The sequence below is a fragment of the Armigeres subalbatus genome, unplaced genomic scaffold (assembly GCF_024139115.2).
Source record: "Armigeres subalbatus isolate Guangzhou_Male unplaced genomic scaffold, GZ_Asu_2 Contig1074, whole genome shotgun sequence".
NCBI lineage: Eukaryota > Metazoa > Arthropoda > Insecta > Diptera > Culicidae > Armigeres > Armigeres subalbatus.
The window spans coordinates 157,990-175,198 of NW_026941818.1; the positions used below are offsets into that span (position 1 = coordinate 157,990).

Consider the following 17,209-nt stretch of genomic DNA (forward strand, 5'->3'; position numbering starts at 1 on the left):
GTACAGTTCTGCCACCTTTGCAAATGTTCGGCCGACAATGTCCATGTCATCCGCGAAGCAAATAAATTGACTGGATCTGTTGAAAATCGTACCCCGGCTGTTACACCCGGCTCTCCGCATGACACCTTCTAGCGCAATGTTGAACAACAGGCACGAAAGTCCATCACCTTGTCTTAGTCCCCGGCGCGATTCGAACGAACTGGAGTGTTCGCCCGAAATCTTCACACAGTTTTGCACACCATCCATCGTTGCTTTGATCAGTCTGGTAAGTTTCGCAGGAAGGTGTTCTCGTCCATAATTTTCCATAGCTCTACGCGGTCTATACTGTCGTATGCCGCCTTGAAATCAACGAACAGATGGTGCGTTGGGACCTGGTATTCACGGCATTTTTGAAGGATTTGCCGTACAGTAAAGATCTGGTCCGTTGTCGAGCGTCCGTCAACGAAGCCGGCTTGATAACTTCCCACGAACTCGTTCACTAATGGTGACAGACGACGGAAGATGATCTGGGATATCACTTTGTAGGCGGCATTAAGGATGGTGATCGCTCGAAAGTTCTCACACTCTAGTTTGTCGCCTTTCTTGTAGATGGGGCATATAACCCCTTCCTTCCACTCCTCCGGTAGCTGTTCGGTTTCCCAGATTCTGACTATCAGTTTGTGCAGGCAAGTGGCCAGCTTTTCCGGGCCCATCTTGATGAGCTCAGCTCCGATACCATCCTTACCAGCTGCTTTATTGGTCTTTAGCTGTTGAATGGCATCCTTTTCTTCCCTCAAGGTGGGGGCTTGTTGGCTTCCATCGTCCGCTGAACTGACGTTGTCATCTCCTCCGCTGTCTTGACTTTCACTGCCTGTACTCTCAGCGCCATTCAGATGTTCCTCGTAGTGCTGCTTCCACCTTTCGATCACCACACGTTCGTCCGTCAAGATGCTCCCATCCTTATCCGGCACATTTCGGCTCGCGGCACGAAGCCTTTGCGGGATGCGTTGAGCTTCTGATAGAACTTGCGTGTATCTTGAGAACGGCACAGCTGTTCCATCTCCTCGCACTCCGCTTCTTCCAGGCGGCGTTTCTTCTCCTGAAAAAGGCGGGTCTGCTGTCTCCGCTTCCGTCTATAACGTTCCACGTTCTGCCGGGTACCTTGCTGCAGCGCGACCGCCCGCGCTGCGTCCTTCTCCTCCAGAATCTGTCTGCACTCTTCGTCAGAACCAATCGTTCCGTCGACTTCGACCCATATACCCGACGTTGTTCTCCGCTGCGTCGTTAATGGCTGCTTTGACTGTATTCCAGCAGTCCTCAAGAGGGGCCCCATCGAGCTCACCCTCTTCCGGCAACGCTGCCTCGAGATGCTGCGCGTATGCAGTGGCGACATCAGGTTGCTTCAGTCGCTCTAGGTCGTACCGCGGCGGTCGTCGGTACCGAACATTGTTGATGACGGATAGTTTTGGACGCAGTTTAACCATCACCAGATAGTGGTCAGAGTCGATGTTAGCGCCACGATATGTCCTGACGTCGATACTGTCGGAGAAGTGCCGTCCATCAATCAGAACGTGGTCGATTTGTGATTCTGTCTGCAGTGGTGATCTCCAGGTGTACCGATACGGGAGGCTGTGTTGGAAGTAGGTGCTGCGAATGGCCATATTCTTGGAGGCGGCGAAATCAATTAGTCGTAGGCCGTTTTCGTTCGTCAGCCAGTGGGCGCTGAACTTCCCAATAGCCGGTCTAAACTCCTTGCCTTGGTCAACCTGGGCGTTCAAATCTCCTATCATGATTTTGACGTCGTGGCTTGGGCAGCTGTCGTACTCACGTTCCAGCTGCGGGTAAAAATGCGTCCTTATCATCATCAGTGTTTCCGGAGTGTGGGCTATGGACGTTGATTATGCTGAAGTTGAAGAACCGGCCTTTGATCCTCAACTTGCACATTCTTTCATTGATCGGCCACCACCCGATCACGCGCCTTTGCATATCGCCCATCACTATGAAAGCTGTCCCCAGCTCGTGTGTTGCCGCAGCTCTGGTAGATTGTATGATTATCTCTAAACGTTCGCACCATTGATCCCTTCCAACAAACCTTCTGCAGCGCTACGATGCCGAATCCACGGTCCTTGAACACATCGGCGAATATGCCTTTGGTCCCGATGAAGTTAAGAGATATCCACGAACCGCGTTTCCAATCGCAAGTCCCTTTCCGTCACAGTGGTCTTCGCCGATGGTTCCGGTCCTTACTGTCTTGTTGAATATTCGTTGATTAACTTTTTTAAAAGGCTGGCTTGCAGGGCGTGCGACCAAAGCCCCTAAATTTCCGGAGGACCATTCCACCTTATTCCCGGTGGACCATGGTGCACAGTTTCACTTAGAGTCCCTCGCTGGCACTTGGACGATGATCAGCCGCCCCTAACATGGAGAACAGACGCTGTTGTGAGCCGATCCTGACATGGAGAACAGACGCTCAATAAGATTTGCACCTCCGGAGGAGCAAACCCCCTTCCCTGTCAGCATACGACCATAGTTCCCACTGGGGTTGGTTACCCGATCTTCCCTAAGGTTGCTCGTATCCCGGCCAGCACCGCGGGGAGGTAGGGATAGGAGTTGCTGGGTAAGAGGCTAAGGACCGCGAGATGGGGTCTATTTTATTCCTTCAGGTACGCGAAGTACCAATGGTACGCTTTACCCAGCATTTGCCGTGCCCCAGCATTTGGATCAACATTCGAATAGAATAAAGCGGTGTCGCCTGCAAAGAGCCTGGGAGTACCTAGAAGTCCAATTTTCATTATATCATTAATATATACGATAAAAAGTAAGGGTCCAATATTGCTTCCTTGGGGAACACCAGTAGTTATTTGTTTAAGAGCACTTGTCTGACCTTCATATGACACGAATTGAGTTCTGTTTTCGAGATAACTCCGGATTATATTATTCGCAACACCCCTAATTCCATAACATTCTAGCTTACGCAATAATATGTTATGGTTCAAGATATCGAAGGCCTTTTTCTAAGTCTGAGAATAATGCTCCTACATATTTCCTAGAATCCGTCTCTTCCAGAACTTTATCAACACGTTCCGTTATAGCTATAGTTGTACTGCTCCCGTTGCGAAACCCGTATTGCCTACTGTAAAGTATGTTATAACGTTCTAGAAAGCTTACGATACGAGTGATCAATAACTTTTCTAAAATTTTAGTGAAAACTGAGAGAGTCGATACGGGCCGATAATTGTCAGTGTTTTTGGCCGAAAGGGTCATTAGGCCGAAATGGTCGTTTGGACGAAAGGGTCGTTTGGCCGACAGGGTTTTTTGGCCGAAAGTGTCATTTAGCCAGGAGGGTCATTTGGCCGAAAGGGTCATTTGGCCAAATAGGACATTAGGCCGAATAGTTCAATTGGAAAGTGAGAAATTAGGAATGAGAAGAGAGACGCCTCAGTTCTCATTCTCTATTTTTCTCGTCTCACTGTAAAAAGTGAGAAGCGTGAAATGAGGAGTGAGAAGAGAGACGCCTCACTTCTCACTCTCTATTTCTCACTTCTCACTGTGAAAAGTGAGTAGTGCGAAGCGGGTAGTGAGACGTCTCACTACTCATTTCGCGCTTCTCACTATTACAGTGAGAAGAGAAAAATAAAGAGTGAGAAGTGAGACGTCTCTCTTCTCATTCCTAATTTCTCACTTTTCAAATGAACTATTCGGGTAAATGACCTGATCGGTCAAATTACCCTTCCCGAGCAGAAGAAAGCTCAATAATACCTAATTCTGTTAATGATACCATAATATGTTATGAACTAGCCCTGCATAAGAGGTAAAATACCAAAGGAATAATACCAAAAATTAATATGGACAATACTTGAGCCATAACATACTCTGTTATTGAATTGAATTTCAATACCAAATGCATAACAAATTATTATTCGTTAGGTATTAAAATACCTAAGCATGTTATGCCTCAAGTATTCTGCATATAAGTTTTTGGTATTTTACCTCTTGTGCAAGGCTAGCTCATACCTATTTCTGTTATCTGCCCGGGTTTTGACCAAACGACCCTTTCGTCCAAACGACGCTTTCGGCCAAACGACATTTTCGGCCAAATGACCCTTTCGCCCAAATGACCCATTCGGCCAAAAGACCCTTTCGGCCAAACGACCCTTTGGCCAAATGACCTTCGGCCAGATGGGTTTCGACCTAATGGACTGTTCGGCCTAGTGGCATTCGGCCAAATGGCTCTCGGCCAAATGACCCTTCCCCTTGTTCATTGGCTCATCCTACGTGTTAAGCTGATTATACAATCAGTTTCGAGGTGATGGTCGATTTGTGGCTTTGTTGTATAACCACCTTAAGTGTTGTTCAGTCTCTACGAACTTTGGTCGAAGACGGTGATTCTGTCTTTTCGTATTGTCTATCCGGAACAAATTTATAACGCTTTTTATACCGAAGTTGGATTTTTCTCCAGATACAGGCAACTTTCCCAACTTCGGAAGTAGTGAACTGGATTCCCCTAAAGATGCGCTAAACAACGCATCAATTAGTTTGACAGATAAAACTTCGGAAGAAAGTTCGGTTTGGAAGTCCGGACTTCCGAATTCTAAGTTGGTGCTACGCCGACAATACCTTTGGAGATTGGACACATGATACTTTTCAACTACTCTTGTTATCAACCGGATATATTCATGTAGGAGGATCAACAATTCGAAAGCAGTAGGTACCACCTTTACTTGCCATGAAAAATAACTTTATTTTTTGACTTCGTGCCAGATCACACTGTTTGCCGTTTATTTTGATGGCAGGCGCATTACGCCTACGGAACAAGGTGGAGCGATCTAGAAGAAACGCATGATGATTTTCCAACCTGAAAAATTAGCGCTCAATGTAGAAAAGAAAAGATTAATCCGTTGGACAACATTGAGACGCCTAGCTGAACATAAGGGAATGTTTTTAGGAAATAATTTTCATCATCTTGTTTACTTTTGTCAGCGGATTATAGTGGATGCTGGGAGCACGTGCTAAATTCTACGATGATGTGATCAACGTTAGAAATAGATTATTTAACAAATGAGGGGGTTCTTAAAATTATTTAATGTGTGATACATGTAAATATCACACAAAATAGGCACATAAGGTAATTAATTGAAGTTACGTGCGTCATTGAGGATAGAATGTACTTAATTCATTTGTTGATATAAATGTTGGTTTGACTTTGATACATAGGACATATTATTTTGATTACCTTTGCTCCCTGATGCACACCAATGTTTATTTGCAGTTAACGAGTGAGAAAGTGAACGCATGATTCGTTACCAGCGGAATCTGGGATAAACTCAATTTAAACAATTCAGCACGCCACCACAGCCAACGTATGCCATTGGCATCCTGGTGGTCTTTAGTTTCACATATGTACTGGCATTGGAATGGGCGGTAGGAAAATCTACACCATCGGTGCCGCCATTTGTCTTACAAAAGGGAGTGTGCCAAAGAAAATATATATCGTAATAAGCTAACGTATCACGAGGTATACATAATAAACACTAAAGGAAAAAGGGTGATAGATATACCAATGCGTTGTGGTAAAATCAAGACAGTTCATCTTCTTTCTTAACGCTAACGTTGCCTCACGTTTCTATAAAACAATTTGAGTCAGATAAACTTTGATCTCACTTTATTGGATGAAGTTTGGGTTTTTCTGTACAACTGCGCTCCACTCCAATGTAACACTAACACTAACAGTCTTGGAGAAAATATCCAAAAGAAATCATACGCACTATATTTCTAAACAAATATTTCCACGGAAACGGCCATATCTCAGATGTTTGTGGACCGATCTGCGTTAATTATATATCAATCAACTCTGTAAAAGCTCTAGTTTCTGTAAAAATATAGCAAGGGCGGAAAATTTCACCCTTGTGAAGAATATAATCTCACAAATCCTAGCATTTTGACATGCCCACAAATACTATAATTCAATATGTTGGCGGTATCCTGCAGAACGTGATTTTAAATTACTTTTCCAAAACTAGATGAATTTCTGGCAGAACCAAAACCAAAGGAACGAACTGATATTGCACAGAGCTATGATCATTCAAACTTTGATGAATTTCTTTGCGTCTAATAATTTTGACGCTGTACTACCCACAATCCAATATTAAATATTCGAATATTAAATATTCGATTGTGGGTAGTACAGCGTCAAAATTCATATGACAAATTTTGTCCCATATGAATAGGAAATCCAGCAAAGATAGGACTGATATGGGATCATAGGTAGTGTACGTCTGCTTGTCTGGTATAAAACATATGGTTTATACCCGCCAAGTAACATTTTGAATATTTTTAAGGAGATGTGTTTGGTTCAAAACATATTGTTCAATATTTACTTATTTGCTTCATTCGATTGTTCACTTTATCCCAGCGCCTGACCATTTCAACCAGCCCCAAACAAAATTTAATTATTTTAGACTAATTTTAAATGATTATTATAACATTCTAGTCCACCTGGCAGACGTTGTCCTGCATAGTTGGCGAAAATGCGCGATGTGAACTGCGCATGCGAAATTTCCATACGAATCTTAATTTTAATTTTTCACAATTTTTGTATTAAGAAATATCATATAAACTCGTCGGAAACAATAACGAACATACCTATCTACTGGAGGAATGATGAAAATCCATCCAGCCGTTTTTGAGTTATGCGGATACGAAACAGACCATTTCATTTTTATTCTATAGAAAATAGATATATTCAAGTTTTTGCCTTTCTCGTACAACAAAGTTGTACGACGAATCGAGATGATGTCTGTATGTGCGCGTTTTTTATTCCTAAGCAATGAAGGGGGAATCTGCTCAGCAGACATCCTGGGTTGTCCAGGAAGTGCGGGGTAAGGGGCCACCTCCAACAGCAAACGAGGGAGGCAGGACTGCATTCCCGACCCGCTAAACCGTTTCCATTGCTGCCAAGCCCATCTTCGGTACAACCAGCAAGAAATGCTTCAAAAGGGGGCCAGTGCATAACGCACCCTCGAGGTTAGCTGCGTGTCCTTGCAGCATCGAACATCGTGACTCGCTTTTTTAGAAGAACACCATGGTATCGTGCCAGCGCATTGCCGGCTTTTCAGGTGGCCTTACCACGCCCTATGTCCTCGGAAGGTGGGAAGGGTCGACTTCGCGCCTGCTTCCCTCTGCACGACTGGTATCAAGAATGATGATGCCGCGTGCACCCCAAATTGACCTCTCTGCGATAGGGCCTATTCGCCAGCACACAGAGGGACTTGCCGTCGCGGTGCCTACGCCTGCCCCAACCTTGACGAGGACCCCTTTCCGTCCTCGGGCTCGGAACCCGCCCGACGATATCATGTTGTTCTTCACGCGGCCACTTGTTCGATAAAAGGATCGAGTTCGACCACAGGGCACCGGTATGACCCATGAAGCCGACTCCGAACCCTTGGACCACCTTTTATTTGCGCCTGAACTAGCCATTCCTCGAGTCCACGCGCCACCTTAATCTTAATCAAGCTCTGCCTTTTCCATGCTTCAGGGAAGACTCCCTCGTCCAGGCATCTCTGCATGACAGATCTGAACCAGGGGTAATATGCGGTGCATCGCGCCTCCTCTGCATGTAGTATGAAGCAAATGTAAATAAACAATCCCACAATTTTGTCGTTAGTCAGCAGTAGTGTAGGTTAACCAATATCCTACAAGATTCCAGTTCGAAAAATGTTACACTTGTCAAGCGGGGTGGCCCAGGGTGGCCCGCCTTTCCCAAGCGGCGAGGCCCGGATAATACATCTTAGGTAGGCTTGATTTGTTCGTGGATGACAGGCTTACTCCCCCTGATCTGAACATCTCGGGAGCATCAGCAATGGTCGCTTTGATGGCCAGGTTCGGCATACCATCCGGTCCTGGCGCCTTACCTACATTAAGGGACTGTGCAATCCCCGCAAGTTCCGCCACAGTTACTCTTCCCTCGTCGGCCACCCTGGCCCCTGGCAGCTCCACAAAGGGAGGCCACGGACTTGGGTCATGACGTGGGAAGAGCCCTGCGATGATCCTCTCCAGCATTTCTGGAGACCGCTCTGTAGGGGCCATCGCCCCACGTGTCTATAGACCCTATAGGCGTCACCCCATGGATTCGTGTTGGCAGTTTGACACAGGCCCTCGAAGCAGGCTTTTTTGCTTGATCTAATCTCAATCTTCAGAGCGGCTCCAGCAGTCACGAACGCCACCCATCGTTCAACACGCTCCTCTTCTGTACGTGCTCGCTGCATCCGCCTCCTTGCCCGTAGGCAGGCGCGGTAGAGATGGTCGGGTTTCACATTTTGCAAACCCGAACCCGATTCATAAATTCCTTTCAAACCCGGGTTCGAGCCGAACCCGAAATAAAAAATCTTATCAAACCCGTACCCGACCCGAACCCGAATTAATTCAACTATTTAAACCCGAGCTGAACCCGAACTATTTTGTTGCCGGAAAACTCAAACTAGATTTCCTTTTACATCAAAAAGGATGTTGGCCCAAATAACGAAAAATCCTCAAATTTATAAAAAACTAATAAAAAAAATATTCGGTAATAAAATTCTTAAACCCGTACCCGACCCGAACCCGACATTGTACTAATTTCCCAAACCCAAACCCAACCCGAACCCGTCGGCTTCGGGTCGGGTTTCAGGTTAACAACCCAGTATGGGGCGCTAAATTTGGAAACTCACGGCTAATTTTGAGTTGCGCTCTTATTTTACATTCCCGTTTAGATACCACCGCTGCACAAGTGAGCCCCTACAACAGCCCCGGAAACAGCGATAGGGACCCAGATGGGGACTCCCGTGGAAGGTGCTCTAAGTCAAGTCAAGTTCGAGACACTGAAGACGACCTTACTGTTGAGGTCGAAACACGTATCTGTCAAGGTACGATTAAGTGGTGGAATTAAATGGGATTGTACAAACTCGTCTTATGGCAAGTGAAGACATTCCACTAAAAAGCTCAAAATAATTTTCTTAAAAAGAATGTTATTGTTTTTCTTGACCATGTGTAAAAGAACATATTTTCCTATTAAATGCAATATTTTAGCGTAGTTATGGATCCTAAAATTATTCTTTATGGATACTCCCGATCTATTTTTTTTACTATTTTATGGATTTATGGTAGCGTTTTATGGAACATTCAGATGTTATTTACGGATCGTTTTTCATTTTTAATGGATCGTCTTTGCACCATCAACCGTGCAAAGTAAGGGATGCCAATATGAATAACCAACCAATAAATTTGTAAATTAATAAATTAATTTACCCACAACATTATGGCTCCGGAAGAACTTGGAAGATTGGCCAATAACAACAAAAAATTGAACTTATCTAGTTTACGCAATATTGATGACTTTTAAATTCTTTTTGCAATTCCTGATCATAATACCTGGTTTATAGTTGTCGTTTGAGTGATCAAACGGCCTACTTTTCCATACCAATAAAATGGGTGCTTTCATGAACATTATGCAACTCAAATGGGTTGCATAATATCTATTATAGCACTCATTTGGGCGCTATAATGAAAAACCAGCATAAGAACAATAGTTATATGACCAGATGTAGCTCAATTAACTTGGTTGAGTGTTCAAACAGTGTATTTTCTGTGTCACGTAATTAATGGAATAATTTAATGGACATGACATCAAATTCTCTAAAAGCAGGTTCATCTATTGCTTTATGGTCTGTCGAGCATACAATGTGGCACGATAACATGGAATATGTTTGTTTTCTGCAGCAGCATGACATTTTGGTAAGATTGATCATGTGAAGTAAATACAATTGTACCATTTTGGTACAGATTTATCACATTAAAGCCCATTTTTCGTCATTGCAAAAAATAGCGTGTGCAACTCGTTGCAAAAATGAAAAACTCGATTTTTCAGCACTCGTAGTATTTATCCAACTCGGCAAGCCTCGTTTGATAAACGTACAACTCGTGCTGAAAAAATCATATTTTGCAACTAGTTGCACAAACTACTATTCGAATTCAATACATTCATATTTTTTCTTATGATACTCGTTGACAATAGTTTGAACGCGTAAATAGTTATTTTTTTATTTTTCTCATGGAAGTCTTGTTTTTAGCGCACCCCAACGCCTGGTGTCCTTGATGGGGGCCAAGTCGACCAACTGCACTCAGTTACTCGGCAACAAATCATGTTCTTCTGATTCACAATGTTCGCCTTCCACAATATTCAACTGTCTACAATCGGAATACTTAGAATCGAACGTTTTGCAAAACGGAGAAAGTTCGTCGAATTGGTTTCAGATCCTATTGCCTTAATGATAGTAAACAATCGTTTGAAATTTAATGTCATGTCACATACCTTTCCACACCAGATTTCAACAAATTTACAAATGATCACATTGTTTGTTGTGTGGTTGACGTTGACCGTTAGCTAAAACCACTTAAAAATTTTAGTTTCAAATAAATGCCACCTGATCGCCAGTGACTTGCGTACGTTGAAACCGTTTGGCTTATTATTAGGCATAACGACACATAAATCACCACAAACAAATGTCTATTTCTGTCCGCGTGGCGATTTAAGCGCTCATATTAGAACTCATGCATGGGCTATTAGTTTAACTGGTTTAACTCACTTAGTACGATCAGATAGAGCGCTAAACTCCTCACAGGCATCGTGGAAATCTGGCACTCGTAGATACCGGTGTCTTTCCGCTCGGTCCATTTGATGTGCAGAATCCACTCGTTCGTGTCCGCACTGTGCAGGGACTGGAACCGCTCGTCTGCGGTGTACGTAACGCGATCTATTGTGAGTATTCGCAGATCACTTTGTGATATCCAGGACACGGTGTATTTGCCCAGATTTTCGACGACACAGCTCAGAAAGGCTGGATCACCCCGCCGCACTGTAGCGTTCTTTGACATTGACGTCACGATGTGAGGATCTGGCGGTTGCGGCGGAGAGGGCCTTGAGCTGAGTGCTTCTGTCCGTTGGTGGTTCGAATAGTACATGCCATTGACAAGGTCTGAAAAAAATACAAAAATAGCAAATTGTTATGACGCATGTAATTCACGGGTTGAAACAAAAATAGCGTACATTTATTTCTAAATTAGGGACATTATGATCTTCATCACAATAGGTTCTTGTTAACTACTTTTATTACCTACCTTTATAGCTAATTTAGACGTGGCTTGTTTGTTATCCCAAAACGCTAATCTTGTACAGAAACATTAATCAAATCATTAAACAGTATAAATCATACATCTGTACAAAACCTGCAGTCTGAACATTTATAAGTACAGAGCTGCAATATTATGGGATCTCAACATCAATCAATCACCGCCGCAGACGCCAGTTGGGAATGCAGCACGCTCCGGCTTGCTCATTAGATTCATCATTCTGGAATATGTGTGACTATGTAGGTATAAACATCTTCACTTGAACGTCAGAGGGCACATAAATCTTTCCACACATCATCGGGGGCGCTAAGGAAAATGTGCGCTTTTCAACGACGACGCTGTTTGGTTCACATGCATGGTTTCGGCCGCTTTGCGTACAATGAAATTGACTGTCTAGCACAATTTAGTAGTAGGGTCGCCACTTTTCAGCAATGCCAAATAGTGACAAATATACCGCTAGTGTTTATGACTATTGCGATCAGCATCGTAATATTTTTATTTTTTACTGCTTTCTTTTCCATTAGCTTGTTTATTCTCGAGTACTTAACCCTGATCGGGGTTAGGAAGATAATTTCCACTCCTGAACTCTACATATGGAAACTATCAATCTATGAGTTGGGAGCAACGGCTCTATGATCCGAGGAACAGTCTGACAAATTCTTTGTAAATGTGATCCACGGTATCGAACTTAGACGAGCACGCAAGCACCCAAACACCGGCGCTGTGATTATCATTGAAAATTAGATGTTTTGAACATCTGTTATATCATATCGGATTTTTGGCTATTTTTTGCGTGTTTTGAATTCAGCTATCCTAAAAAATAGTAATCATTTTTCATCTGCCTCTTTTATAATTAAATTTATAAGGGTTCTTTCACAAATTACGTAACGTTAATTAATTTGATAATTTTAGACCCTCACCCTCCCCCTCGAAACATTTTTTGTAAAAAAGGTTTAAATTTTTTTGTATGGATCGTAACGCTCGGCCTGACCCCCTATCTCCCCTACAGCGTTACGTAATTTTAGAAAGGTCCCTCCACATTTATGCGACAAAATAAGCCAAAAGTCCAAAATATATTCAGACGTTCAAAATACCATCGTTATTCTATTATGGCTACGAAATGGTGAGTTAACATCTGGGAAGGGACGACAAACATAGCTGGACATTATCACTCCCCTTCCCCTAATACGGAGACCGGATCGGAGTAAGCGGCGCGTGGTTGACGTGTTTTTTCGATGCTAAAAAAAATGTTAAGCTGCTCCTTTTGCAAATTCGGATGATATTCCGATGATCCAGTCCTTTTCGGAAGTCTTGGAATCTGGCTTAGAGAGGTTGGAAATGAATTGTGGTGCAGAAAAACATAAACTTAAGTGGACAGATCAATATCCAGAACGAAGAAAGAAGAAGATATCTTTGGTGAACAAAGAACACCTACGGTGCCTAATTCATCCAGATTTAGTCTGGTCTGGAATCATCGGAATCATTAAGTATAATTTAAATTTGATTTAGTTAATGCTCTACTATTCTATTCAATTCTAGTATTATTTTGTAGAATTTTTACTTATCCTAATTCATGGTAGTGACTGATAGTAGCTTCCAATTTTGGAATCTTATAATCTACGAAACCATATAAAACATATTCCAAAAATTATTTCGGCACATTTAAATTTCAAACATGTCCCTCTGTAAACTAAGGTATCTCAATCAATAACTTGTTTTCAAACTACTCCCGAAATGACCAGAATTGTATCTAGTTTAGGAAAACAAGACAGTCTCTCCTTGAATCTGACTTACAAACCCATAATTTAATTTTAGGGAGCGCTTGATTATTTTGTATGCAGGTTTTTATCCTAACAACCCCTTCCCCATTTCCACAATGTGGCTCTGTCAGGATCCAAAGAAGATCCCTGTGAATTAAAGTATTGTAAATGGATTTTGGACAATTTAGAGACAAAAAACGACAATTTTGTGGATTAAGGCTGGCTGATCATACGTACCGTATTTAACGGGACAGTCCCGTTTTTTAGACCTTATTGTGCTGTCCCGTCGTAATCTAGAAAAACCTCAATTTGTCCCGTTTTTTCATTGATTCCTCCAAAAAGCTCCAAAATATTATTCAAACAAATTCAATATTTCAAGCAGGAATCAAAAACCAAATTCAAAGAAAGTGGAAGAAACAAAAAAAAAATGTGAGATTTAATGTTATTTGGCGTTGCTTTCAAAATAATGCAATATACGCCGTTATGTATTTTGCATAGATCGACTTTTCAAAAGGTTTTGAACAGTTGATGACAACAGACAACGGGAGATTTTTTCATACAGTTTAATTTCAATGACTTTTTTCTGCTTATTCCGAAGGCATTAAAATTTGGCCAATTTCATCAGCAGATTGAACGGAATTGATAACCGGTAGGCAAGTATATCCTGAAAATCAGGCCACGCACAGCGCCAATAAATCGATTTTTTTCCTTGCGAATTAAGTAATTCTATTTTTTTCAAATCTGTTTTACCATATGTTTTTCAATCGTTTGATTTTTTTCGGAACATAATCATTCAGTCTTTTTGAATATTTCGAAACCATCATCTGTAAAATAGAACGACGACGAAAATAATTTATTAATCAGCAGAACAAAATCGTCGGACTTCGGTCCACACATATTCTTTAAGGCTAGTTTACGGATCAGGAGCTTGTCTGCAAATTTCGCTTCCATATGTGTGGACGGGATTCCGTTGTAGAAAACTAGAATTTCGGCCCGATTTAAAATACAATTCAATCTCCGAGAGTCCGAGCTATAAACCAGCCTATGAATTAGCCAGGATTTGTTTTACTTTTCGCGACGTAATTGCATGAGCTCCACCTTTTTGGAAGCACATGGGAACAAAATAATGGACAATATTCCCGAGGTTTGAAGATACTTTTATGGTCAATTAAATCAATTTCGATCAACAAGGATTGTGAACTGATTAGATTTGACATTGATTTACATGCGCTAACCATATTCAAGGAAATAATTAAAATTACATTTTATTAATTTTCTTCCTTGTTAAGATTCTTGTTATTCTTATCCGCAGATTTTCCCTCACTTATATTCATAAAAAAGGATTTGGCACGGGAAATCACTAATTCCTCCCTATTGCTCTTCCCGCATTTGTCTTCCAGCATTTTTTTCTTAAAATTATTTTTTCTTATCTCTCTAATGCTCAGACCGAGGCTTTATGCAGGGTACTTTGACTATTTTTTTTGTTATTTTCAATTGTTCAGACTTGGAAAAGTTTTTGATGTTGGTCAGTAATAGAATCCTTAATGCATTTTTAAGAGTGGACTAAATGAAATATCAAAATTCCACTTTTTCAATATTAAAAAAAAACGTTTTTTTTGTTCCTACGTGTTTTTGTCCGCGCTCATTCAAAGAGAGAAAAAATGTAGTTTAGTATTTTCCCACAACTTCTTACTCGGAAAATGAGAATTAAGTCCATAAATTTTGAAATTTCAACAGTTTTAGAATTTAACCACAAGGTTTTTTGACATGTCCCATTTTGCAAGTGCGTTTGTCCCGTTTTTTCACTGAAACGATCTGGTCATTAAGGCATATCAAGCTGACGACTGTTGTTTTAGTCTACACCACCGTCAAATTAAGTCAGCTATCATCCATGGATTTTAGAGGTCGAATCCGCAGAGTAGCGTTCAACCCATTCCCTATGATTCTCCACTTATATCGATGTTTAACCATTGAACTGTCAAATCTAACCATGCTCCGGAGCAGGGTTATATTTAACCACTGCGAAATAACCATCGAACTGTCAAATTTTAACTAAAAGTTAAACGAATCGGTGGAATGGTTCACAGCCTTACAGTGCCAAACGATTTTCAACTATATGGAAGTTAAATAAAGAAGATTTTGAGAAGATCTTTGTAGATTTGTATAGGCATTCATAAATACATATATTGTTTAAATTGGTTACATCAAAGTCATCTGCATGTCAATTGATTAATTCGTTCATAACTTTCTTTAGAAGCCAAATTTATTCCATAATTTTAGATGTGCTCACAACGCTTGAGTAGGGCTATACTTTTGTCCAAGGGTACATTGCTCTAAGTATAACATCTGAGGCTGGAGAGTAGAAACTCTCCAAAATGTCACGTGTCATTTGACATAATGTCATTTGAATGACATTTTTCCTCCCACGCCACAGATTACATATTTACCTCAAAGTCTTGTTAGACAAAGTTGTAGGCACATTTAAGCGCTATGAGTTCGTCATACCTCATGAATTGATAGCTACCTTCTGAAAAAAGTTCTGGTAAAATTATACAAACGAATGCAAATGACATTTTACAACACTGCTTGTGTTTACCTTGAGTTAGCAGTTTTGCTTTATTTTATTTATTTGCCTCATCCACACATCTTACGGAAGCTTTCAGTGCATTCTGCCCTCCGGGTCACTGAATAATAAATAGCCCCTTCCTACCACATTTGTGATTTACCCATTATAGAAACACGAATAAATTGTTCATAATAAATAATCAAACATGGTATTTTTCTTCTTTATAGAAGTGAAATTTATTGTAAAGTTGATTCACTACAGCTGTGAATTGTTGCAACTCTTTCAAAACATGCATGGACACCAGAAGTCTACCTTAGCACAAGAATTGTGAATACCAGTTGACCGGTCGATTTTAAGAAACTTTTTGAAATTTGAACAGATCTATTGGACATGTGCGATTTTATTGAAATAATGACACATAGATTCGTCTGAATGTATACTTAAGTTCGTTTGAATGGATTCATAAAATGTTTTAGATGACATATGATATCGGGGTGTATCAAGTATGGAATTTTCTATTTCCATTGATGATTGAAATGTGTTTGCAAAGATATAGGGCTATTTTGGCTTAATCAGCTCTCATTTTAAGTAATTTTTTTGTATGGTGGGAGCGTAAAAGTGAACTTTAAAGTTCCGTTAAGCATGCTTGGAACTTGATGTGAACCATAGTGAACCAATTAGTTCGGTTAAGAGTAAATTTAAGTAAAATCTGAACTTCTGGTTGCTTGGGATCTCAGTTATGTGAAATACACCATACTTGATGGAATAACTTGATGGAATGAAATATCCACATTTTGAAACACACGAGTCGAACGTGTATTTGTTATGAATATTCATGGAATATTCATGGCATATCATATCGTAGTGTATCAGTAATGGATTTTGTCATGAACATTGACATACGATCTGAGAGTGTGAAGAACTTTGTGCTGATGTGGATAGCACTAGACTTGATGGTGTAAGCTGATTGAAAATATCCATATTCCGAAAAACATGAATCGAACGTGTATTTTTTTTTTATCAGTGTAGTGTAGCCTGGGCACTGTTGTCGTTCTGACATCATCTCACTCAAAATAATCCAAACGTCAAAGTCACGTGAAAACATACGTGGCTTTTTTCCATCACACTTTTCACGTAACAGCTACGTAGAAAATAGGTGGCAAACAAAATGAACTCATGAACTCCCAAAATCACTTCACCAAAGTGTCACGTAATAGCTCCGTGACTTTTCTGGTATATTCAAGAGATATTTTTGGTTGATATGAAGTAATGTTCCGGTAAATTTTACAAAAAAAATGTCTGTAGAATGTACGTCCTTATGCGGTAACTACTACTTTATAATAAATATAACAATTAAAATAAATGATATTACCGCATATATTACTTCTTACCGTTAAAATAGGATAAAATTTATTATATATTCATATTGAACATTGAAAAAAAGGTCTTGTGCGATAAACTAATTTATTGCAACCATGGTATTGGTTGGCTCATCAGCTATAGGGCACTGCACGGAAGAATCTCTTTCTCTTTCGTTCTTTATAAATTTTGACATTTACTGGCCTTGTTGTTTTCTAATTTCTTTGCAGCAAGAAAGAGACAAAGCAGCTTGTGCAGTGCCCTATAGAAAGAAATGACATATAGTCCATGCCAGATGCCTCGATCTTGAAGCAACTTGAAGTCCTGTAAAAAATAAATGGTTATCTAGATTATTACATGCGTTTATAAAGTTTTCTCACTT

At 40.9% G+C, this 17,209-nt stretch overlaps 1 protein-coding gene across 1 annotated transcript in view; it reads right to left on the bottom strand.

The window, feature by feature from the left end:
- LOC134202181 (zwei Ig domain protein zig-8-like) overlaps positions 1-17,209 on the bottom strand; it is a 64,921-nt gene that overhangs the window by 20,437 nt on the left and 27,275 nt on the right. The window contains exon 3 of the mRNA XM_062677230.1: positions 10,599-10,988. Within this exon, the coding sequence (XP_062533214.1) occupies positions 10,599-10,988 (390 nt within the window). The remainder of the gene's footprint in view (positions 1-10,598; positions 10,989-17,209) is intronic.